This window comes from Haliotis cracherodii, unplaced genomic scaffold, assembly GCF_022045235.1.
Source record: "Haliotis cracherodii isolate W230 unplaced genomic scaffold, xgHalCrac1.p SCAF_6, whole genome shotgun sequence".
NCBI lineage: Eukaryota > Metazoa > Mollusca > Gastropoda > Lepetellida > Haliotidae > Haliotis > Haliotis cracherodii.
This window is the reverse complement of record NW_027266319.1, coordinates 15,081,722-15,108,757: the sequence shown is the minus strand read 5'-3', so window position 1 is coordinate 15,108,757 and position 27,036 is coordinate 15,081,722. Positions and strand designations below refer to the sequence as shown.

General features: G+C 41.9%; 1 protein-coding gene across 3 annotated transcripts; it reads right to left on the bottom strand.

Moving 5' to 3' along the window:
* On the bottom strand, positions 1-25,944 carry LOC139445115 (pleckstrin-2-like). 3 transcript variants are annotated; one of them, XM_071226210.1, is made up of 10 exons: positions 25,829-25,944; positions 19,715-19,873; positions 10,505-10,630; positions 9,116-9,168; positions 7,104-7,195; positions 5,052-5,224; positions 3,823-3,984; positions 3,193-3,327; positions 2,450-2,534; positions 1-1,384 (listed from the first exon to the last, which is right to left on the bottom strand). In XM_071226210.1, exons 1-10 carry the CDS (start codon positions 25,874-25,876, stop codon positions 1,212-1,214), a joined length of 1,206 nt encoding a protein of 401 aa, XP_071082311.1. In that variant the 5' UTR covers positions 25,877-25,944; the 3' UTR covers positions 1-1,211. The 3 variants fall into 3 exon arrangements, with proteins under 3 accessions (XP_071082311.1, XP_071082312.1, XP_071082313.1); XM_071226211.1 differs by having other exon boundaries at positions 3,238-3,327; XM_071226212.1 differs by lacking the exon at positions 2,450-2,534 and having other exon boundaries at positions 1,242-1,384; positions 3,238-3,327.
* Positions 25,945-27,036: the final 1,092 nt, after the last annotated feature.

Genomic DNA, 27,036 nt, shown 5'->3' with positions numbered 1-27,036 from the left:
GACTTGATTATTCAAAGACCAGCGTCATATAGCTGGAATATTGCCGAGTGCGGCGTTAAACAACAAACCAACCTCTACATACTGCTTTAATGTCTGGCTGTAGTAGGGTTTGCACAAAGTAGTGTGACCTCCATGACTTATAAACAGCCTCTTTTCATAAGCATACTCAAACAGACCCACATCACTACAAACTGGAGACATATAAACACAGGTGATGGAGGAATGTGGTGTATCTAAACCTGTAGTAAAGCAACTTGAGTGGTGATCAGGGATTCCGGAACAGGCTAGATCCTCTTTACCTATGAATCATAAGACCTATTCATACGGTGATTACATGGTCACAATGGCGGCCAAGCATGGATACAGTTTGGATGGTGACACTAGGAAGATAAATGTTTGTGTGTGATCGAGCCATTGGTCACTTCACAAACTATCCATGCTCGCAACCGGTTTATGTAGGCCTCGTTTCACATACCTGGCTGCCGTGATATAGCTGTAATATTGCTGACTACGACCAAAGCCTTATTCACTCACTCACACAGGCAAACAGCCCTATCAAGTGGATCACAGGTACTATGTGTAGCACAAGGACACAAATATAATGCAAGATTCAATTTGGTGAGTTTCCCTTGTTTTTGGTTAAGGCAGCTTTTTGTTCTCACAATGATTTGTTCATGATTGTCATGATGATGTTCATGTTAATATCAAACACACTAAAACTGGTAATGAACTAATATGACATCAGTATCTACATCTTGACGTCAAACAAGTGATGTGGTTCGTATTATCCGATGGATTATTTTTGGTTTAGACACTTAACCTCTATATATATAACTGTATTAATCGCATGCATGCACTTTATTCTGCATTAATGCATATTCCTCCTCAATCAGTTTTTGGTCATTTCTCACAAATCTCTCTTCATCAGTAAGCATTACACGAACACTTTTGTAATTACAACAATTTCATCTCCAACCACAGTTAATCTCAACCAGTAGAGCTGAACCTCACAACAAATTGAACAATTGAAAAAAACTGTTAATAATGCTAAAATGTCTCAAAAATCTCAAATAAATATTTCACAATTCATCTTGAGCTGTGCTACAAATATGGCCTTCAATTCTCTAAAACATGTCAAAGGGCATCTTGTGCCAGCTTCACGTGGAACAAACATCTTCTGGTGCCCCAGGACAGTTCGGTGCCCCGAGCACCTACTCGGGCCCTCGGTCGTCGGTCTGGGGTTTGGGTGACTCTGTGAGCTGCTGAAGGACCGTGAGCCACTCAAACTTCTCTTGCTCGTCCTTCGTTTGAAGAGTGACACACTTCCCCTTGCGATCCTTCACACATAACCGATATCTGACGCTCTTGGCTTTGGTCCCCATACCTGGAACACGAAGATATATACATAGTAGAATCACCATCATGAACGTCAGTCTTTGTTTGTTGTTAATGCTGCACTCAGCAAGATTCCTGCTCCTTGATGGTACCCTCTACATAATCAAACCGACCAGACAGTCCACTAACTGACCTTGTGAGCAATGATCCATGCCCTCTGGAGTCCGACCACCTGGTCCTCTTACTACCAGACCTGTGAAGATCCGGGGTAGAATAGGTCTTCAGCAATCCACTCTTGCTGTAAAAACCACTCTGCTTGTCGTAAGAGGCGACTTACGGGATCAGGTGGTCAGGCTCGCTGACTTGGTTGATGCATGTCATTGATCCTAATTGTGTGGATCTATGCTCATGATGTCAATCACTGGATTGTCTGGTCCAGACTCGATTATTTACAGACCACCGTCATATAGCTGGAATATTGCTAAGTGCAGCATTAAACAACAAACAAACAAACAAAGAAATCTTACAACCAACATAGGTTGCTGGGGACCAATTCTAAACCAAAATGCCCACGGGGTCCTGACCGACAAATAAGTCAGTGAAGGAGAGAGTGAATATTCTTTAATGTAATAGTGAGTCTATATTCTAACTTTTTAAACGATGGCCTGTAAACCTCAAATGGTTCGGGGAAAAGAACCCATAGTGAAATTAATATCTCTCTACTATACTCACAAGCGTCTATTTTGGGAAGGTGATGTGCATTAAGCACTATATCCTTTTGATTCTTAACACAAATCCTGATTATACCCATATATAACATGAAGGTCATTTAGTCATTAACAAGTGAGACATTAATCCAACATTGAAAGGTCTTTATCTGTGGCTAAATTTACAAATATTGAACTGAAACATTGTGGAAAATAAAGGTCTTGTACATCCTATGGTATTGTCTCAAAATCAATATATGATAGGAAAAAAATAAGATATTGAAGCTAGTCTGGCCTCACACCTTCACCAAATTAGACAAGCTTCCTGCACAGGACAGGACAAAGTGAGGCACTCCTATCCTGATTACTCCTGTAGTGATTCTGGCTCCTACACTGCACAAACTCACCCCTGGTTGTGGCCGGCTTCACAGTTTCCGTGACGACACAGTTATCGAGACTCATCATCTTACTGTTGATCTGATTTTCACAACCCTGAAAATCCAAAAATGACTATGAACACAAATGTCTCTGATGCTCCAGCTGAAGTGTGATTTACAATGGAATTTGCTGGTGGCCGGATTGAAAGACTGTAACTGGACATAAACAACAAATAAGACATCCCAACATAAAGTGCTTAAACATGAGTGAACACATTGATCAGTGTGAAATGGAAACGTGAGTGAGTGAGTGAGTGAGTGAGTGGGTGGGTGGGTGGGTGAGTGGGTGAGTGAGTGAGTGAGTGAGTGAGTGAGTGAGTGAGTGAGTGAGTGAGTGAGTGAGTGAGTGAGTGAGTTAACACCGCACTCAGCAATATTCCAGCTATATAATGGCCGGGGGCACCAGAAATGGGCCTCACATATTGTACCCAGGTTTTCGGCGTGACGAGTGTGATCGCTTTAACCACTAGGCTACTCAACCGCCCCCAATTCAACCAAAAAACAGTGACACTGTTCATTAACATATTTCAAACCAACCTCTAGTAAACAATATCCAAATAGTAGCTTATTACTGAACCATGTACTTAGTGTCACTTGCCCCCCACTGGCCATTCCTGGGCATGTCACACTGTAACAGTTATGCCATGACGAAGTCTGTGATTGCGGGAAAGTATTATGCATATAAAGAAGATTATTTCTGACATTGTAGTTACTTGTTTTTTTCTATTCTGTTGAACAAAAGCTTGAGTCCCAACTACCTCTGTATATGACGCCTTGTGGTAGTGTAGTGATGAGGGGTTCTCTCTCAGCGTAGCTCTCACAAGTCTCCAGCCCTTCCGCAGGTTCTTCTACAACATCAACATTTCACATATAAACACTGATGACCTTGTCTGTGATGTTTGCCACTCGACTGAAGACAGAGTCTAGTAAAGTTCTGTTCAGTCCAGTGAGCTAAGGCAATAGTAGTACAAATGATAACACTAATATACTGGAAATGTCTTGTTTGATCATCATCATCACCACCACCACCACCATTATCATCATCATCATCATCATCATCATCATCATCACCACCACCATTATCATCACCACCACAATCATCATAATCATCATCATCATCAACATGCAGTGATAGACAAAACAAGTGCATATTGTGCTTTCATACAAGGATACACTCTCAATTACAGTATTTCAGTCCTGATGTCTATCAATACCCTTTACTGTTTTATACCATGTATCATTAATCCCTGTCTTATCCAGACGATATTGTTTCAGTCGTTATAGTAAACATAAACATCATCTAAGTCATTTTGTCATAATGTTGATATCAACAGCATAAACACCTTTTTCATTAGGAAGGATTCCTTGACAAGCTTTCCCTTCTTGACCTTTTCAACTTTGACCTCTTCTCGCTCGCCTTCATCCTCATCATCATCAGAGGAGCTGGAGTCTTCATCGGTGCTGTCATAGAAACTGTTCCGTTTTATCCCTAGGTTGATGGATGTCTGAAATGAATGAGGAATCTTGAGAAAATGTGATGCATGTCATGATGTTTTCCTCAAACAATTGTCTCAAGCCTGCATCATTTATTATCACCGACTATCTACATCATCTAGTACTTGAGAAGTAATTGTACACCTCTGTTTACAGGGTTGTAACTATTGATTGTACAATTGATGCAATGCCTGCAATTTCTACAAGTTAAAGACACTTATAGTGAATATCAATGCTATACCATGTTTACTATTGATAGCATCAATAGCGGTAACAAAATGACAAAAAACATTGTTATCTTCATTTTGATCTAAAATACACCTTGCTAGTGTGACATAATCAGAGGTAACTCCCTAACCAAATCCAAAGCAAAATCTAGGAATTTGCCTAATGTAAGGAAAGGAGGAGGTACGATAAGGTCCCTTTCCGGACAAATGGAGATGATAAATTGTGTTATCATACACCTAACACTGACATGAGGCATTTTGCATGTGCGATAGAGCCAAAATGGAGATGTTCATATCACAGGGGTGTAATAACCAGACCCGCATTACTAGACTATTCACCCCCTAGGGGTCAGGCTGATATGGCTTGTCAATGCATTTTGAATGGCCGATATCAGCCAGGGTGGTATGAAATTAGAGTTACGTCCCCTTGGTCTGTTCAGCTATTTTCCTGTGACAATGACTTCCAAACAAGATGGAAATGTTTTACTTTCACTTGCAAATAGATACAAATTTACAGTTTTATGTTGTGGTATGAGACAAAAAAAGGTTATTAAATGGCAGTTTTCATATCATACCATATATGAACCCTTGACCCCATATCAGCCCTCTGGCCTTTAGCCCTTGGGTTGATATATATATCATGTATGATATCACTGAGGTTGACATCATGGAACACAAGTGGTCATCTGTGAAACGTTCCAGTCTAAATCATAAGGCCATCACAGCTCCTATACTTATCTACGAGCATATAACATAACAGCACACACCTTTATATGTCAAATTATGTGGAATAATGCCAACGGTTCCATTTCACCAAGTCATGTTAAGACCTTACATAAAAGATCACTCACAAATCGATACAGTTTCTCCCCATCATTGAACTTGGGGCTGACACCACTGCTGCCATCATGGAGGTCCACTTCTTGCAGATGACCTAGTTTCAGTAAGGTCTGTGCCATGGCGGACCCATTTTCACGATTCCGAACGATGGACCAGCGCATTAGCCAATCAACGACATCACTCCCTGGGAAAAGACGCACAAGATCACATGGGATCAGATTGATCAATGAACATATTGGTTGAACTTTCTCACTGACATACAAACACATTGAACTGAGAATGCATCTACATAATTCTTTTAAAAAGTTTGGACTCCATGCAACAATACATAGACAAAAGAAACATAACATCAGCTTGGTGTACAGAGAAATGACCATTTAATGCCAACACATACCATGACCACCCACATGATTTAGCCAAAGGAACTAGCAATGATAGATGATTTGGAAACTGCAATTCTATTACCTGTGATATTCTCGTAATGAATGCATTAAACTTGCAGCACACTTACGGCATAGCTGCCAACTTTCCCAAATAATTTTTTTATTTTGTTCTGATCTTCTGGTACGGCACCAAAGTCTACAGCATAAAACAGAGAATCCGAAACTCAGTTTATAGTTCTATACAGTCATTCCTATTTTGACTACAGTAACTTCTAATAATATGAGAGAAGTGTCTTGAGTGGGGCAGATGCAACACCATAAATAGAACAAATACCATACGATAAGGAAGACACCCTCATGTTTGTAGCAGACAGTGTAATGCTAAATAATTAGGAGATAAACATTCTGTGTTTTCAATGTAGAGTTAGGTTACCTGTAGATTTAACCCTGCTAAATTGAATTTGGAACCGAACGTGCAGCATGAGGTTTCAAATGTTAAATTTAACGCGGTTAACTATGGAAGAAATCGTATTTTAGTTGCAAATTTGTAAGGGTGAAACGATACACCGATATTCCGATGCATCGCGATACTTAACCCACGATACGATATACGATAAACGTGGGCCCATTTATCGATACGCCACGATACGGAACGCAAATCTCAAGTACAGCGTTTCCTCTCTACTGTGCCTTTCAAAAAACCGCAAACTTGGTTATAGCGCGCGGTAACGCATGGCTCCCAAAAACGTACTTACATTTTTAATAAGCTCAGGTTTTACAACGACAGATGTTTTTCCCCATCTCATTAAACATTATCAGCTGATCCCCGCAAGCACATAACAATGGAAATACAAGTCTGCAAGTCCGAACTGAAGTACGCAATTCAATACCATTATTATATTATCTTGTTATTAAAACGTGTTCATTATATATCTGGACTTGTGTTTGTAGTATTTTTTATTAATTTTACTCAAAATTTCATTTAAAGTCTTGTTTTTTTATCATTGCGTATCGAGATACGTATCGTATCGTGACCAGAATATCGAGATGCGTATCGTATCGTGACCTTCCTGTATCGTTGCAGCCCTACAAATTTGTAATAAGTATGATAAATTCTGGACAGTTGGCAGCTATCCTCTATGTATGGAAAGTGCTGAATCTTTTGATAGGCATTTGTTAGAAGTTGACAGATGACAACTGGATTAGTGTTTATTAGTTATTATCAGAATATTATATGGTGTGGTGAGGTGAGGTGAAATTGGGTTTAACGTCACGTCCAAGATTATTGCACTTATATAGCGACGTACATGTGTGTGTGTGTGTGTGTGTGTGTGTGTGTGTGTGTGTGTGTGTGTGTGTGTGTGTGTTGTGTGTGGCAGCTTGTACTCATGGTACTAGTCCGGACTGATGCTGATTTATAGTGATACCACTGAGATACCATGCTGCAGTTTAAAATGAATACCCCACTCAGACACAGTATACTGACTCCGAGCCGACCAGTCCTTGTTTTAGCCCCTTAATGCCGAGCACCAGATAGGGTAACAACAAATACCATCTTTCTACGTCTTTTGGTGTGACGGGGCCGGGTTTCGAACCCCGTGCTGGTGCCGGGTGCTTATATTACTTGTGCTAGTGCTTGGAAATGTAGTCGGAAATGAAGAACCGTGTTTTCAGTGATACCTTTAAAACAGTTTTTGTAGACTTCCCCGCCCCGGAGATGTGCACTGGTGTTGACCCCTGCATCCGGATCCTGGATAGCACCAATAATTTCACTGAAACACAAACATACACACAGTCATTGGACCACACATTCCAGTGATTAATATTATGAGCAAAATCAACCAGGTCACCAAGCATGACCACCCAATCAGTTATTGCTGACAGACCTAACATAATAACCAAGGCAAATCTTTAATTCCAACCTATGACAAGAAGATCCTGGTATGGCTAAGGGAAGCAACCGCTTGATTCCTGCACCTGAATACACACTGGTACAACTTAAAAACAGAAGGTCCCAAACCTCTAGCTTCCTTACATGGAAGTTAAAAACGCTAATCATGTTCACCATGTTCATAGCTAATCATGTTCACCATGTTCATAGCTAATCATGTTCACCATGTTCATAGCTAATCATGTTCACCATGTTCATAGCTAATCATGTTCATCATGTTCATAGCTAATCATGTTCACCATGTTCATAGCTAATCATGTTCATCATGTTCATAGCTAATCATGCTAACGATGAACCTAAATACATTTCCAGTCTAATGGTGCTACTTGTGGTCTAAGGTCTAAAAGTAAAAACTAACTTAATCAGTTAAAACAAAGTCATATGTAATACTGATCACAGACATTATTTCTGGTTTGCTAAAACACAGGTATGACCTAAAAATAAAGTTCCACGTCTTATAATAAAGATATAAGCACTTCAATTCTAATGACCTTGACCCTAAATTCAACCAATCCTGTATTATGGATGGAGTTGAAGAGATATACGACACATACTACATCTGGAACAACTCTTGAAAGTAGGTCACGGTGACCTATTACTGTTATAATAAGATCGCCATCACCTGTCATACATTAACATGATTAGTAATCCTGTAACCGTTACGTGCAGAAAAATTCAAAATAACTGCATGAACATGATAAAAAAACATTCCTCTTTTATCTAAAAAATGGCACACATTCTTTTCAAATCCCTTCTCAGTGACCTTGATTCTTTTATGGAAGTGATTCAAGAGTTTTTTGTAGCCCCATCCTGTTATGGATCAACACTTATTGTGTATGTTGATTTTGAGATGCCCCCTTCGTGCCTTGAAATCTTGCGAGACTATTGTAAATGTCACATGATTTGTACTTAACAAATCAATTCTGAAGTAACTCTCGACTGTGTTAGTTGTGCCTTCAACTCCGGGACAGTTTCCCGTCAAGTTCATATTTATTTAGCAGCGGAGAACATTACACATCCTGAGGATGACATTACCAAGTTTCACATACCTACAATATGCTTCTTAAGATATCTTATGATCTGCCATGACCTTAAGGAAGACCTTCACCAATGACATGAATGATCAAAAACATTTCCCCGGGCAATACATGCTCTACCATGTCTACCGTGTGTCTACAGGAGACCTGATATCCCTGAGATCTCCCATACCTGACCACCTCTAGCTTCCTGGTTTCAAGAATAATGTGCAGTGGCTTCGAAATTATCGCAAAACTTCAAAGCCACCAATCTACATGAGCATAATGGGCTTGCTTTATCATAACATCAGTTCCTACTGAGTAAACATGTACATGCATATTAGAATAAAATGCAAATACTAGGCTTAAGAAAATAAAAGAATTGGTTCTCAGACAATGGCTTTTGAAAATAAAGTGCGGGCAGAGGTGGTATTTTTTTAGGAGGGGAGGGGCGTGGTTCAAACTAGTATGTAACCAAAGAAACGGTATATAAGGATGTTGTTTTCTTTTTTTTTTAAATGGAGTGAGTGAGTATGGTTTTATGCCGCTTTTAGCAATGTTCCAGCAATATCACGGCGGGGGACACCAGAAATGGGCTTCACACATTTTAAAAATGGAAATAAAAACGGAAAGTGCTGTGAACTTATGATGATGCGGGCGGTGACTGAGAAACAAGACTATTATTTTTTTAGCCCTATCAAACAGTCAACAGGTCAACTCCTTACCTAACATTAGCATATGCCCTGAAGTTCTGGAATGTCATCTTGTTATAGGATATCTGAAAATATATGCAAACAAATATCAACAAGAGAAAACGTCGACTGAATTCATATATTTATTGCATATAAAATTTCTGCTTTATTAATATCTTTTTTCAATAATTTACATTGTCAGAATAATTGTCTACACATACAAAGAATGACTGATCACTGAAATATCAAGCTTCATTGTGCTGTTATTCTCGGCTATATTTTTTTAGGAAACACTGTTGCCAAACTTTTAATCATGCTAAAGAATAACTTCATGAAAACCATAATTGTGTGCAATTTGAGTCATTTGTCTTAAGAATCAATGGTGGCAGCTGCTGGGAAACTGGATAGGGAAGTGAGTGAGTGAGCGAGTATGGTTTTACGCCGCTTTTAGCAATATTCCAGCAATATCACGGTGGGGGACACCAGAAATAGGCTTCACACATTGTCCCCATGTCGGGAAAAGAACCTGGGTTATCGGCGTGACGAGCGAACGCTTTAACCACTAGGCTACCCGAACGCCCCTGATAGGGAAGGTTACAAGTAAATACTGGTACACTGGTAATTATTACTGCATCACTACAAACACATCTTTTGTATGGCTTATCAGTCCAGTATGTTTCTACTCTCCTACTGTACCATGCTGTACTGCTTTCTAGTCCATGTAGTGACTTACTTGTCTTTCACCAAGTCAAACATCATTAAAAAGGAGACATAAAGATTTACATAATAATTATACCTATATAGGGTTAGAAAAAAACGAGTTCATAAAAATTGTATGTGCACGAGAGCAATATCCCTTCAAGCACACCACTGTATTGTTGACGTCATCCCGCTACATTGTTGATGTCATTCAAATCTTAATTGTCAAGTCGAAAGGACGTCACACCAGACCGAGGTTATAGCTGAAGATTATTTACGTCATTTGAAAAATTGTGGTTTTCTAAGATGGTGGACATGATGAGTGCATTTTTCTAAAGATAAGCTAAAAAAGATTATGAAATAAGGGTAATAAAAATATTATTACACTCGCATATGAATCATACTGATTTTATGAAACTCTCGTTCTGGAAACAAGAATTCTGACACTCGTTTTGTAAAATCAGCATGATAGACATGCTCGTATAATAATCTCATGGGATCATTTCAGCATCCAAATTCTATCAAAGTGAATAACCCACCAATAGCCTGATTCCTGTGAATGATACTTGAGGCTAAAGTACTAAGGTAAAAATGGCCACAATATCTGTCTGTGTTTGCGTGAGAACAAAACTGGAGGAAATGGATTAGTTAATGTGTTGGTCTTGACAAAATAATTCTGTCTAGCCAAGACAGAATTCATCTGTTCTGTAGGATTACACCGACCTGCTTAGACGTGCTCTGTGAGCGGATGACGGCGCCGATGGCGTGTGCCCAACCATCTCGGTCATCGGCTCCTGCTGCCTGGAAGTACAACTCTTCTCCTTCGGGAGTAGACAGCTTGAACAGGCACTGGCATCAGAACAAACACACGATCATGGTAATGGAAAATGCATGGAAAAAATAAATCAAATTGACAATGAGTAAGTACGGTTTTACGTCACTTTTATCAATATTCCAGCAATATTACATCAGGGAACACCAGAAATGGGCTTCACACATTGTACCCATGTTGGGAATCGAACCTGGGTTTTAGGCGTGACAAGTGAATGCCATAACCATGTTTACCACTAGGCTACCCCACAGCCCCATCCAATTGATAAACATGAACATGATATACACAGGGTTAGGAAGAGTAACAATAACACAATCAATAGTCAATACAAATCAGTCAACAGAAATTTATGGTTCATGACAAAATTTTTACAAACCTGTAGAGGTTATGAATTCTCTGATGAAATCCTCCTTGGGGCACTTATTGCATTTTCCTTGCTCAAGAAAATCTACATGACATAGTTGTAACCATTTTCCTTAATAAAAAATGTTACCACACAAAAAACTTCGTTTTTGTATGATATACGACCACCCTTACGGGGCCTCACCACCAACGGCGCCTCACGCCAGGGGGAGCAACTCTCACCCAAATCACTTTCCATATGTCAAATGCTGACGGAATGTGGGGAGGTGGGTGGCCGTGCCCCAAGGAGGATTTCATCAGAGAATTCATAACCTCTACAGGTTTGTAAAATTCTCTTTCTGATTAAATCCTCCTTGGGGCACTTATTGCATCAGGACAGACTCCCAAAGATAATCTAGGAAGTGGCATCCGTCAGCAACAGGCGTAAATAAATACATTGTATTTGATTATTCAACAGAATAAAATATTGAGTTCAATAAATGGAACCAACCTTATCGTGAGGCACCACCGTCGAAAGGCGGGGGCTAGAGACAGGGCGTGGTCGACCATATATTATGATAAAGCCTGTTTTTGCGGCTTGTCATAAGTTGAGAACTCGAAACACCTCCCACCCCCCACACTTTTTTTGAACAAGTGATATAGGGGCGTAGATCACGAGAGACCATAACCAGCGCTGAGCTAGGCCAGAGGGTCCCCGAGGATCGAAAGAGCGAGTGCGCAAAATACGAGTATTATCGAGTAGTACGGACTGATATTTATCGACCGCAGAAGATAAAATCCGGACCATTACCGAGCAGTATAACCGGAGGACTGTCTAAAATCTCGAATGCTCAATCGGCTAGAGATTAGAACTTTGCCCCGTTCGGAGAACTGACTGACCAAACCGAGTACGCTCGCTTGAGTGTTTGTCGAGTTGGTAAGGTTTGATGAATCGTGCTCGGCTGGCTCCAAATAGCCGCGGAGCAGATCTGCTCAATGTGCAGAGCCGCGGCGTACGCTTTTGACGCAGCCACTGCTCTAACCTAATGAGCCTTCAACCTGGTAGGGGGGTCCCTGCCTGTAAGCGTATACGCTGTACAAATGGTTGAAACTATCCACCTCGAGATAGATTGTTTACTCGCAGGTGAGCCAACCTTCCTACCGCCGTAACGGACACCAATATTTCTGCTGATATAGGCCTTGAGAGTCGTGCGGACATCCAAGACATGAGCATGTCTTGCAGTGGTCCCCGACGAGGAAGGCTGTGAAAGAGCAGGTAGCTCAATAGGAGCCGTTCACGTGGAAGCGTGTGCGACCCTTTGACGGTAAGAGTCCGGTAGTCGAAAACTGACTCTGTCCCGGTGATATTTATCGACCGCATGGAAGACAGTTATTTCGGGATCGGCTGACATAACACGAATGTCGCCTACCCGTCTGCCGGACGTTACCACCACAAGGAACGCCGTCTCCCAGCTCAACAGCTGAAGAGAGAGAGACGACAGATCCCGAAAGGAAGGACCGGACAGCCAATCGAGAATGATTGACAAGTCCCAAGGGGGACTGATCCGCCGGACTGGCGGTCGGATCCTGTCCACACCTGCTAAAAGCGCTGCACTAATGGGTGTGCACCCAGAAGTGCCCCGTCGACAGTGACGTGAAAAGCTGCGATAGCTGTAGACTCTTGATGCGGCCAGGCCGTCATCTAGTCGCGACTGGAGAAACTCAAGCATGGATACGAGATCTGCAGAAAAAAAGATCTGCAATCCCTCTATCGACACACCAGGGCGCATAGCAGGCCTATCTACCGTACTCAACCTTTGTCGAATCTCTCCGCGAAGCCAGTATTGTGTCTGCAACTCGTGCAGGAATACCGCTCTTCTGGAGGCGATTCCTGACAGTGGCCAAGCCACCCATTGAATCCTGGGATTCGGGTGGAGGGCCCCGTTCTGGGATAGGAGGTCCGGTCATAAAGGTAATATAACAGGAGGCTGAGCCAGAAACCTGAGTATTACTTGAAACCCACTCTGCGCCGACTAAAGAGGTGCCAGGAGCACAATTAGTCGCGCAGGCTGAGTGCTTAGCTGAGACAGGACCTTGGAAATCAGAGGTACTGGGGGGAATGCCCACAGAATTCTGTCCGTCCAATCTAGCTGGAAGGCGTCCGATGCCACCGACCTCGGGTCGTGGTCTCGGGAGCAGAACGTTGGTGTCTGGTGATTCATCACAGACGCAAACAGATCCACCTGTAACGGCCTGTATAACAGGGAGAAAATCCCGAATATCCCCGGGTCGAGCCTCCACTCGTGAGGAGCGACGATCCGGCGAGACAGAGCGTCAGTACGGACGTTGTCCACCCCCGGGAGATAAACAGGTAGCACCCTGATATCGTGAGAGTCGCACTATAGTAGGAACTGCCACGTCTTTCGTCGAAGCGACGGAGACGCCGTTCCCCCCTGCTTCCGGATGTAAGTCATCGCCGTTTGGTTGTCCATCTCTAGACGAACCACTTGGCCACGAAGCAGACCCGGGAAGCGTTGGAACACCAACCTGACCGCTCTCAGTTCTAGCACATTGATATGCAGTTTGATCTCCTGCTGGGACCATAGTCCCGAGGCAGTGTGATCATTCAGAACGCCTCCCCAGCCGGAGAGTGACGCGTCTGTTTGAACTGTGAGAGACGGAACGGGAGTGTCGAGGGGGAGCCCCCGGGACAGATTCCCGACCTCGGTCCACCACTGGAGGTGTGTTATGAGCCACTACAGAGTCTCGAGCACAGTCTCGAGATCTTCCGAGTTCGCCCAAAGTCGACAGAGTGCTTGTTGAATGGGACTCATTCTCAAGCGCCCCGCCAGACCAAATCCACTGTCGCCGCCATGTTGTCCAGTAAGTAGAGCTATGTACGAGCAGTGTGACTTGCGCTTAAGGGACTTGATATCTTGTGACAGAGATACACGTCCTCTCACCGTGTTGAAATTAGCCACTAGGAAGACTAGATTCTGAGTGGGGCTCAGATCTGACTTCTTGAGACTGACCATCCACCCTAGAGTGATCAGAATATCTATCACGTTGTGTAGCTATCTGACTCAGGGATTGCGATAGAGCTCTTAGTAACCAGTCGTTGAGGTACGGATGGCAGAACCGACCTTTTGACCTGGCCACTTGGGCGGGAATCAACATCAGCTTGGTGAACACCCTCGGGGCCGTGAAGATCCCGAATGGTAGAACCCTGAACTGATAACACCTCCCGTCGAAAGAAAACCTCAGGTATTTCTTGAACTCGGGGTGTATTGGTATGTGGAGATAGGCGTATTTAAGTCTATTGACGTTAGCCATTCTCCTGTCTCGACAGGTGAGGTCACTGTTTGGTGACTAGGAAACAAGTCGAGTAGAAGCCCTCGCTTTCCTGTCCCTCGGGACCCGGTTCGATCGCAGCTTTCATAAGTGCGTCGACCTCGGCACGGAGGAATTCCGCCTTCTCTCGGGTAGCAGGCACCGGAGTGTGCTTTATCCCGGAGAAGGGGAGGGGCAGATGATGTTTCCACCGAGGCAAATGGCCATCCCTTAAAATGGACGGGGTCCGGGGATTGTGATGTAACTGTCTCCGATTCCTTCAGGAATAGAGCCAGTCGGCCGCCTACGGGGACATCCGGCTGGAGGCAGTGGACCCCGGCTGTCGGCAGTTCGATAACTTGCGACTGTGGGTTCACCCGGGGCTCTTCGGGCGCTAATGGGAACCCATCGTTCCCAGCCCCGCGAATAAGCTGTTGGTCTCGACCAGCTGCCTTGCCCCGGCCCGTGCCTCTCTTGCTCCTCCCGGCGCCCTTATACCTGAAGGAAGCGGCGGCTTCCAAGCAGGTGTGGACGTCTGACCCGTGCGTTAGCGTAGGAGGGGACAATTGGAAAGGCCCGCTTACGCGGTTTTAACGCTTGATACCTCCAACATGGCCTCATGAGTCTTTGATGGAAGTATACAATTGAGCGGCCTCTCGGACCACCTGCTGAGCCCCAGGGAAGAGGGTGGCACCCTCTTATACGGCAAAGCAAGTAAGTCTTGGCGTGTGTAAGTCGAGTATTTAGATACCGACATCCACCGCCTGCGCATGCCCATAACAGCGCACATCATCTGCGAGGGACAGCTACGAATAGCGTCCCGCGTAAGATAACTGAACTTCCGTTAGTTGCGCGGCCAACTCCGAAGAGTCGACCGGCCCCCTCTCCCGCTAACTCCCTCTGTACAGCCGACAGATACACGGAGTGTACGGACACACGGAGCTGTTGGCATGCATTATGATATTGCTCCTCGAAGCATATGTAAGCAGCCTTCAACTCCGCACCGCACGCGGGAAAGGGGGGGCAACAGCCGGCCCTGCTTGACCTTAGTCAAGTTGGGTGTCTCCGACTCTGGCATGGGCGCAGCCACCTGAGGCAGTACCTGGACAATCCTGTCCCGCACGTGCCTCTGCACCCGGCCTGATGCCGAGTCCCGGTGCCGAGGTGCCGGAGGTTCAAGGGAACCCACCTGGCACCGGGCTAGGTATCCACTAGTGGAAGCCTCGGCCTCGGAAGAGGCGTCTGGCTCCGCTAGGGAAAATTGTGCGTCGGTAGTGCACGGGCCGAGCCGGCGCCCGCCACCACTACGCTGGGGATCGACCGCGAGCCAGAGCTGAAGCTCGGTCTCGGATCGTCCCCGAGACAAAGGGAACCAACCTTGCTCCGGGGCAGGTATCCACTAGTGGAAGCCTCGGCCTCGGAAGAGGCGTCTGGCTCCGCTAGGGAAAATTGTGCGTCGGTGGTGCACGGGCCGGCGCCCGCCACCACTACGCTTGGGAGCGACCTCGAGCCGGAGCCGAAGCTCGGTCTCGGATCGTCCCCGAGACAAAGGGAACCCCCCTGGCTCCGGGCTACGAATCCACTAGTGAAAGCCTTGGCCTCGGAAGAGGCGTCTGGCTCCGCTAGGGAAAATTGTGCGTCAGTAGTGCACGGGCCGGCGCCCGCCACCCCTCCGCTGGGGAGCGACCTCGAGCCGGAGCCGAAGCCCGGTCTCGGATCGTCCCCGAGATCAAGTGGCCTGCCTCGGCCGACGCCGGGCATAACACAGATCTCGAAGCCGCGTCCGGCGCCGACAACGGGGAAGGCTCAGCCCGTAGCTCCTGCCGGAGCCGAGACTTCACCTCCTCCATCATCGACGCCATCGGCGACTTAAGTAACGCAGAACAGTCTGCCAAAGACAGTGCAGGAGAGGGTGCAGTGCTTACTACGGGGACCCTCTAGCCTTCTCCCCCGGCCCCCGGAGAGGGAGCGGGGGAGACAATCTCGGCAGCTTTTTTACCCTTTTTAGATGGGGAGGGGGGATGTCTTAGTAGATCTGATATCTACCCCAGCCTTTATAGACCTCTTTAAAGTGGAACAAGTCAACTTGTCTCTTTTGGGGGGTAAAGGCAATGTCCTCCGCCAGACATATCAGGCAGCGTTCGTGCCTGTCTAAGAACAACCCGTACACAGTTTGAAGGTCTTTGTAAACAAGACCGTAATTTCTGAGGTGGGCGGGAAGGGTATTAACGTGTATCAGTGCGATATAAAGATTGGAAAGATACGTGCTTAAATTGTGAAACTAGAAGCAAAGGCGTAATGTAGAATGCGATTTGTAACGCGATACTAATAGCCAATGTCGTAGTTTAATTAGAACACCAAAGGGGCGTGTTACGCGCTAAGGTGTAAAACCCGTAAAAAAGGTAAGTGTAGTATATAAATTAACACACCACCTTGGGTTTTGTAAAGGAAAAAATTGTAGACCAATGGTGTATGATATAACAAAACCCCAAGCCGTTTCTTAATGGCCTTGGTGTTACATGTATCAGCCCGTGGAACTACAATATGGACGCCATTACGGCCATTTGAATTCAAAGGTACCGTGCACGTGGCGTCAATTACAACTCTATAACTTCACAATGCGAGGTATTACGCCTTTGCAAAGAAAGAAATGTACCATACATACAGTTTGGTCAGCCATGGTTCTTGTCGAACGATAGATTTCTCTTATTTTGTCTTGTGTGAAAAATCAACACGTCTGTCTCTTACAGATGACATAAGGAAAGTGATTTGGGTGAGAGTTGCTCCCCCTGGCGTGAGGCGCCGTTGGTGGTGAGGCCCTGTAAGGGTGGTCGTATATCATACAAAAACGAAGTTTTTTGTGTGGTAACATTTTTTATTAAGGAAAATGGTTACAACTATGTCATGTAGATTTTCTTGAGCAAGGAAAATGCAATAAGTGCCCCAAGGAGGATTTAATCAGAAAGAGAATGTACATGTAAATTGCAAATGCAAGGAAGTTCATTATCATAGCTGTTTTACCCGTGAAGATTCCGGGATAGAATAGGTCTTCAGCAACCCATGCTTGCCGTAAAAGGTGACTAAGCTTGTCGTAAAAGGCGACTAACGGGATTGGGTGGTCAGGCTCGATGACTTGGTTGATGCATGTCATCAATCCCAATTGCGTGGATCGATGCTCATGATATCAATCACTGGATTGTCTGGCCCAGACTCGATTATTTACAGACCGCTGTCATATAGCTGGAATATTGCTGAGTGCGGCGTTAAACAACAAACCAACCAACCAACCAACCAATCATAGCTGTTTATCACTTGAAACAAATTACCATGTAATGTAATCACCATGACAGGCCTACTCAGAGCAACCTCAGCAAATGAGATGAAACCATGCCATGATTCATCACTTTCTTCATTATCCAGTGTATTATCTCCATTCCATTATTATGATTATGATTTATCCAGTTTATTACAAATGATCTCCATTCTGTTATGATTAACATGATAAATACTCTGGACTCATTCACCACCATACCTTCATTATGGAAGTCATGTCACATCTACATGGCTCCTATTCAAACCTAGCACAGGATTTCTTTTGCTCATGAGAGCTGTCTGATTAGACGCCAATGTTATCCATGAGTCCTTCAAATCAGAATCAATACAAAGCAATGCTAGCAAATGGCTCCAGGGTATTAATCAAAAAGAATGGAGATATATAATACCTGGACTGAGGATGCAGACATCATTGAGCTTGTACTTTATTTATATATTTATTTGCCCATGTATCATGTGTATAAAATCCGAAAATAAAAAATAATTAAAGTTTGTGTTTACATTTTCAAAGTATGAAAGTCATGTGTGACGCAGCGATTCACATTTAACAAAGGTATAAACTTTTGTGTTGTCATACTGTGTGTGTACAACTTTAAATTTATTTATTTATTTATTTATTTATTTATTTATTTATTTATTTATTTATTTATTTATTTATTTATTTATTTATTTATTTATTTATTTATTTATTTATTTATTTATTTATTTATTTATTTATTTATTTATTTATTTATTTATCCAAGAGAATTGGTGCTGTCATTTTAGTTGCTTTACAACCTAGATCATGTACCCAGTATATGGCCTTGATCATAGCAATAGTGTACAAGCCCAAAATAACGGCTCATGGCGGCAGGAACAGCCATGTCCTCTATTGTGTCTCTATTGAGGACACCATTATGTTGGCTTTTGTAAATATTTCCTTAAATTGTGTCACTGTCACTTGGTCACAAGTAGCAAAACTAATCCTGAAAATTAAAGTCAGTGTCAACATTAATATAGCCAATACTTCCTGGTTGGATTATTTACCTTCATAATCATGTACATGATGTTACAAACACGTATATCATTATCAATAACCCCAATCTCATTAATATCAGATATTTTAGTAATTTTTACTCTGATTCGATCCCTCTCTGACTCTGAGTGAAGATCTGAGGACATTGCTGACTCAATTTGGATATCTCAAACTATGAAAACGAAAACAGAACACCTTTTGGATATAGATGCCATGCAGCGGTAGAAACTAACAGTTTCAGTCCACTAGTCCTTATAATGATAACATATAGCAAAACCTTAAAAAATGGCAAATTTCTACTAGTCCTTAGGATACCTTTAATATTGGGCAGTTTGGCAAGGACTTTAGGACTAGTGCCAATTTCTAACACTGCCACAGCACTCAAAAATGACAGAACATCTAAAATATACACAACAATATGGGGTCCTTTTCGATTTTGCAAATCGGATCATCCCGAATATATTCGTCTTCAAGATACAGAAATAACATATGCCTGTCTGCATGGTCTGAATGCATTGTTTTCTTGTACAACTTTTTGCAACAAATCTATATTTCAGGGCTGGGAAAAACCTTCAGCCGAACACTATCTGACCAAAGCGTGGGAATGTTCATCTTCTTTGTCATGTCCATATATAAAAATGCCCACTTCTAAGTTCCATGATTGTAAATGATTGATGATTAGTGATCATGTTCATAAAACTCAAGTGACGCCAGAGTGACTAATGTCTTGTTGAACAGTTTTCTTGGTTAAAATAGTTGATATACAAAGAGATGGAGCAAAACAGAAATACCCGGTATACAGAAAATGTTTTGAAGATTATTTTGAATTTTTTTTGGTGCTAAAGTCATCCTGACCACATTATTGACGTCACTCAAACCACTTGTAACGTCAGGTCAGAATAACGTCACAGCAGAAGATTGCTGACATCATTCAACAATTCTGGTTTTCTAAGACGGACGTCAAAGACGGCTGTCACTCAGGAAATACAAGAATTCTGACACTCGTTTTGTAAAAACTGTATGACACACATGCTCGTATAATAATCTCGATGTAAAATTGTGAGACTTATTCTGAACCTACTTGAGGACTGACTTCAGGCTTGTCATTGCAGGGGCAGAAGATGGAGCAGCCAGTTAGGTTGATGGTGCTGAGGACAAGAGACTTCCGTCTCTGTCGATGGCATGTCAGCTCATCTTCACTGAGAATAAACCATCTCGCCTTCCACTTGTTGTTTGGAACCTGAAAGATGTCAAATGAATATCAGTCATCAAAAGCGATGGGTGTCCTGGGGCACTTGATGTTTGCTCCTAATCAGTGTGTGAAAAAGTCTCAAAATATTGCTGGCTGCGTGGGTTTGCGAACATAGAATTTGAAAATAGGGCCCCCCTACACCATGTTTGTTTGTTGTTTAACGCCACACTCAGCAATATTCCAGCTATATGATGACGGTCTGTAAATAATCGAGTCTAGACCAGACAATTGACATCATAAGCATCGATCTACGCAATTGGGATCTATGACATGCATCAACCAAGTCAGTGAGCCTGACCACCCGTTCCTGTTAGTCGCCTCTTACGACAAGCATAGTCGCCTTTTACGGCAAGCATGGGTTGAGACCTATTCTACCCCGGATCTTCACGGATCCCCTACACCATGTACACTTTTATGTTTTAACATTAGGGTTATCACAACGACCCTTTTACTTTTCTCACACAATCATGATAATAATCCAAATGACTTCACTTGGAACAGTACCATCCAGATTTTGGTTGTTAATTGTCATGAGAGCATAATACTATACTAAAACCATGTCCTTGCTTATAGCCTTATCAGCTTATAGGTGTATCTGTCTGGCTCCTTACTAAACTGGTATAAGACTCGTATAACAATACATGATCAAACTTAGTGTGTTTAAACATTGTGTTTAAAACTTGTATCACAATAACTGAAAGGTTTGACACTACTGCATTCGGGGGGCGGCAAGGGAGAGAATCGTCTATAGTACAATACAACCATGTGAGTGATTCCGAAACTATGTTGATAACTTTAGCGCTTAGTTTCGACCTCAACTCTGGCAAATTCTGATATTACGAGTGGAGTGTTTCAATTGGACAGTGGTAAGACTATAAATAGACTTCATACCAGTCGATAAACAAGACACACTCGTGTTAGTAGCAGACGATGTAAGGCTAAATTACCTTGATAATTACAATCTCTTTACCAATGTGTATGAAAATTTAGTCATTGTATTTTTTTTCATTACATTGGCTTATTATTTAGATGAATTAACATGATTAAGGAAGAAATTGTATTTTCATATTTTAGTAGCAAATGGGAGTGAGTGAGTATGGTTTTACGCCGCTTTTAGCAATATTCCAGCAATATCACGGCAGGGGACACCAGAAATGGGCTTCACACATTGTACCCATGTCGGAAATTGAACCCGGGCCTTCGGCGTGACGAGCGAACGCTTTAACCACTAGGCTAACCGACCGCCCCATTAGCAAATGAGAGTGTGTGCATGTGTTGATTGCCTAACATTCTTTCTGATTTGCTTACCGGGTGACTGACATTTGATTGACACTAAACTGACCTCGCTTAGGTAACCCACCATAAAAACCACTGAACTCCATCCTAACACTGGTCATGCCTTGTTGCCTCTGGCTGTTACTATCTTGTAACAGGACAAGTCCTGAATTAACGATCTTAGTTTGGTACTTTGTAGGGCCACACCAATTCTCTTTCTTGTATTACAGATTCTTTGGGCGAAATCGGTAGGATGAAGAAGGAAAACAAACCTTGAAGAGAATGAAAATGATGAACATTTCCCAACTTATGGGATAACTACTCAGAAACCAAGCTGCACAACTTTAAAATGTTTAAGAACCAAAACATCTTGATGCCGTAAATCAAACCTGGCAGGACATGACATTCGATGACAAATCAGCAACTGTGTCAGTAAGCTTCATATCAGACATTTTGGGAATTAGAAAGCTGTTCTGTTTAGTGATCAGTATGATAAAGCACTTTGAGTTTGAGAAACAGCAACAATGACAAATTCACAAACGGCAGACAGCTTCAACTACATGCTATTTTCCGCTATGCACATTTGTGCATATGACAGTAATCAATGGTAATCACAGCCCCTGACTGATGTGTATATAGATCTAGCGAGCGCTTACGTACACTACACTGATTATCAGTATATAAAGTGAACTGCAGTCCAGTTTTAGTACTCATAATCATAAATGATTAAATGAATTAATGATTTGAAGTAATTTTAGTAAGGTGGAGTCAGTAGGATGACTATAAGTATGGTATAATTTGTACTTGACATTCATTGCACCATGGCAAACTCTCAAATTAACAATCATTTTATTCTTAACAGCTGAGATGAGTAGTTCCTGCTGTACATGGAGTATATGTTCAATGTTGAGTCAAGGAGAGGTCAGACTGTGAGTGTGAACTGGAGATGTTGCGGACAATGTGTCTCATCTGACTTGTTTCTAAACCCAGGTTGTAATTTATGAGGTGATGAGAGCTGAAATGGGGTTTACGGTCACGTCCAAGATAATTCATAGTGAGGTACCATGCCACGATTTAACCTAAATGCACAGTATTATCATGGAACTGTTCTGGGTGAACAATACCTTCCAAATGACGTGCTGGTTTTCTTGGGGAATTAGTCAGCAAAGAGCCAGAGTCACAGAAGACTAATCACAATTTTATTTACAAGAACAATTAACAATTCACAATATACTTAGATAATAACTGAGGGTGCCACAGAGAGTCGGTACACACTCTGGGCTGTGGGAGAGAGGTCTGCTTGGTAAGAGAGTCAAACCCCTTCTCTCCTCTCTCAATCTCTCTGGACCAAGGCTTAAATAGCCAAGGTCACCTGACATTTAGTAAGTAATAAATATAAATGTAAACAGTAAATCATCAGTGACATACTTGCACATCCTGTTCAGGATGGCAGACGGTCGATGTACACAAAAATGGGGATTAACAAATAGGATTAGCATCTAATAAATAACAGCAATTAAGTGTTTCAAGGCATATAGATGTCATGGCTCCAGGGTAATGAGCCTTTGCAATCAAATGTTCTTCAGACAATGGATGTTGTAAATCAGTCGTTATGACAGTATACTGACTCCGAGCCGACCAGTCCTTGTGTTAGCCCCTTAATGCCGAGCGCCAGACAGGGTAACAACAAGTACCATATTTTAACATCTTTTGGTATGACATGACTGGGGATTGAACCCCTTGACCTTCTGCGCTCCAGGCGGACGCTCTACCACTAGACCATAGAGCAGTCACACGGGAAAGCATAGGCTACTGACAATGTTTCAAGGAATGTGGTTTCACAACATATATGTTTGTGTTGCAGAGTCTAGTAAAATAATATATCATTCTTTATTATGTTAATCATATCATGTTTATTGTTATGTATTTAAATATGGTAAATAAACATGACAAAGGATACTCACAATTTTGAAACAACACAGTTATAACACTGATACTGTTTTAATTAAGTCCTTATTAACATAGTGATATTATGTTTATTGGCATCATAAGCAGTATGATACTGCCTATATTCTGATACTAGGGCTGTTACAATTCACTTGTGTATTCGGTGAATCGAAACGTATCCATTCTAGAATTGAATTTGTTATTCGTGACCAATAGAATCGAATATTTATGAATATGCAGTCATGTCCCTTTATATACCCTGTATCTAAAAATATCCATATGAACAGATAATATGCATGGTGGGTGGGTGAGTTGGGTTTAACGCCGATTTTAACAGTATTCCAGTTACATCACGGCGTGTCAGCTTAATGTGGGAGGAAAGCCCGAAGTGACGCAGGTCTCAGACGTTTACCACTTTGGTGAAACCCACGAGCACGGGTATGGTGCTGACAAACCTAGAAACATAATCAGGGCGAACCTGGATTCGAACCCACAAGGGACGCAACTCTGCACAGCGAATCGCGGCGCCTTAGACGACTGGGCCACCCGTGCCCCCTATTATGCACAGATTTCTTCAAAGACAACACTCTTATGATATTTAATTTGACAGTAATGTGGTCACTGGTCATTGTCATTTAAGCAGATACTAGTACCGGGATAAGTGCAGTATACATGGTATACAAATGTATAATATGTTAATAATTAACAAACCATGTCAAATAATTTGTGTTGCTTTTGTTTCATTGAAAATAACAAATAATAAACAGCTGACTTGTTATTGTATTTGTGAATAAATATTCGTATTCGTTACACTTTATTCGTGATACAAATCGTAGTGTATTCATCAGTTCATTGCAGCCCTAGCCAATACTACAAAACTGTTTGAAAAAACAGTTTAGAATTTGTTCCATAAAGAATAAACATCTTCAATTTTTCAAGTCTCCACACAGTTTCTTTAATAGTCTGGGGACCAAATAATGTTGTGTGTCCTATTCATTGTATTTTGGGATGGGCTTGTAATGATTAGTAATGATGTGTCAACCAGCCCTCTCCATTTGAGTCATGTCGATATGAATACAGATACTATTAATATGAACTAATAACATCGTCAATCATCTCAACACATGCAACTTATATTTTCATATACTTAAATCATGTTACACTGAGTGATTTTGCTGACGTCAAATGACATTAGCATGATTAGGACATTTTTCAATTTCATTAACTGTTTAAATTCTGACAAGACAATTTTCTGTCATGTGTATCATGCATATCATTTCCCAACTTGAAAAATCTTTAGGGCATGAATAGTCATGAATAGAGAATGAATAGACACGAATAGGGCATGAATAGACACTAAAAGGGCATGAATAGACACGAATAGGGAATGAATAGACATGAATAGGGCATGAATAGACACGAATAGGGAATGAATAGACATGAATAGGGCATGAATAGACACGAATAGGCACGAAAAGGGCATGAATAGACACGAATAGGGCATGAATAGACAGTCCTTGAACATTTATCAATCCTTGTTCATTTATCATAAAGAACCTTTTTTTTAACAATGTGGCAACAGCAGGGATATATCTTGTATTCCAGTCTGAGCGCCCTTGACAAGCAAATTGGGAAAGAAATTGTTATTTTGTTTCAAACGGGGATTTTTTAAAGTTCCCATTTTCGTGAATTTAAAGGTTTTTTAACTTTGTATATTTACATTACATTAAAACATGTAGAACTTAGCATTGAAGCCAATTCCTCCTTAGTATACCAGTATCAGCTATATATCCTATTAAGTATTAAATAATTTGTTATACACTACTGAAATACAATGAACATGATCCAGGAAATTTGGAAATAACATGATAACTGAGTGCCAGTGATACTGAAGTGCTGAAGGCTAGCGCATCTTTCCCAGCTTTCCCAGACATCTGTCATCCTCCTCATGTTCACATGGACGTTAGTATACCTTATCTTTTTACCACAAAAATCATGATATACAAATCATGCAGTTCCAGTGATATGATATGCCAATATGGCCACTTTAAAATACTTAAATTATTCAACGAAGTAAAGGCAGTCACAAACTGAATTAATTCACATACTAACTTAACCCGGCGGTGCTTGACAGTTACACAACAGCTGGTACAATTATGACACTGTAGAACAGCAGATCAAGGACATATTTGATGAAACACAGAGGCATTGCAACAATATTTCAACAACAGCTGTTCCTCGCTGATACTGGTGTGCTTGACATGCTGCCAAGATAGGCACCTGGTATCACAGTTACCAGGCTGGCAGAAAATCAAGATGGTTATTCAGTATAAACCATTATTAGTTATCATTATACGGACAGCAAAACATGTTCATGACACTGGGTCAAATTCAACAGGATACGTGACTAATCTTGACATTCTTGGTTTTGAGTCAACGTGAGTTTATGTTTATCTACTGTTTCTTTTTTTGAAGCCCGAGTCGATTACAGATGTAGATCAAGGACATTCTGAAATATCCTATGCATACTTAACTTTTAACCGGACTGATAGGTGCTACCCCAGTTTTTTTACTAAGACAACGACGCTTTATGATATCGGATTTGATGAACGTGAAATCACCGGAAGTCATCGGCAAAAACAGAAATGACAAAAAGGTTGATTTCAAATAAAAGCATTATTTAGTTCTTATGTTCCCTGCATATGCACGTTGAACACTTACTTGTGATAGAAGATATCCAGATCGGAGGCTGTAATTTTCCTTATCCATTGTAAACGCAATGCCTTCAAGTTGTCATTTCAATGTTTATCTTGACTAGTTCTCGTCAGTTCCACTAGGTGTCGCATTGAGAGTTACGCCCCTTTAAACTAAAACACGGAGCCACATCTACGCACGTTCTATGAACCGGGAAAATCATACAAATAACTCCTCCATCAACACCCCTGACAGTTTTCATTCACATTATATTATTAATGTTTACAACCAGTAAACAGCAATTTTTTTTGTGTGTCTGATTTTAAAAACAAACACTGGATACAGGATGAGTTTTTCGCTATTAATCTATTCTTTTGAAACACTTTTATAAATACGGAAAAGCATCAGAGAGAATACATCAGATAAAATAATCGTTGTTATCATTCCAAGCGGTATGGGGGAGGTATATATATATATACCAGATATATTACATACATTGTCTAAAATGGTAGACGAGGGTGTTTGCATCAGATATAATGTTTAATTTGGTTAAAAAGAGGGAGTGAATGTTTTCATTTGAGTTTATTGTTGGACAGCTTTAACCATTTGGAAGTGATACAGATATGGAAGAAGATTTATGGATGTCGACTTCGTTATTATGATGAACACAACGTTGCGGAGTATATATTTTCTTCATTAACAATACTGTCCATAACATACCCGTTGATGTAAACCTAAGACTGTACGGCTGTACATGCGGATATTGAAGCTACATGTGTATTTAAGGTGTGTCTGTTTGTTGTTTAACGCTGCACTCAGCAATATTCCAGCTATATGACGTCAATCTGTAAATAATCGAATCTGGACCAGACAATCCAGTGAATGACATCATGAGCATCGATCCACGCAATTGGGATACGATGCATCAACCAAGTCAGCGAGCCTGACCACCCGATCCAGTTAGTCGCTTCATACGTCAAGCATAGTCGCCATTTACGGCATGCATGGGTTGCTGAAGACCTATTCTCACCTGGATCTCCACGGGTCCTTTCATATGTTTTACTAAACAATTTGTGTAAAGAACAGTATATATAACAATGTATTTCTAGACACACTCTCACACCAGGGAGAGGGGAATATAAGTTGGAAGAACTAGTACCGCAACCCCGTTCACTTCTTGTGAATAAATATGCTTAAATAATATTTTCGTGTCTTGGTAGGATGTAGTAGGTGTA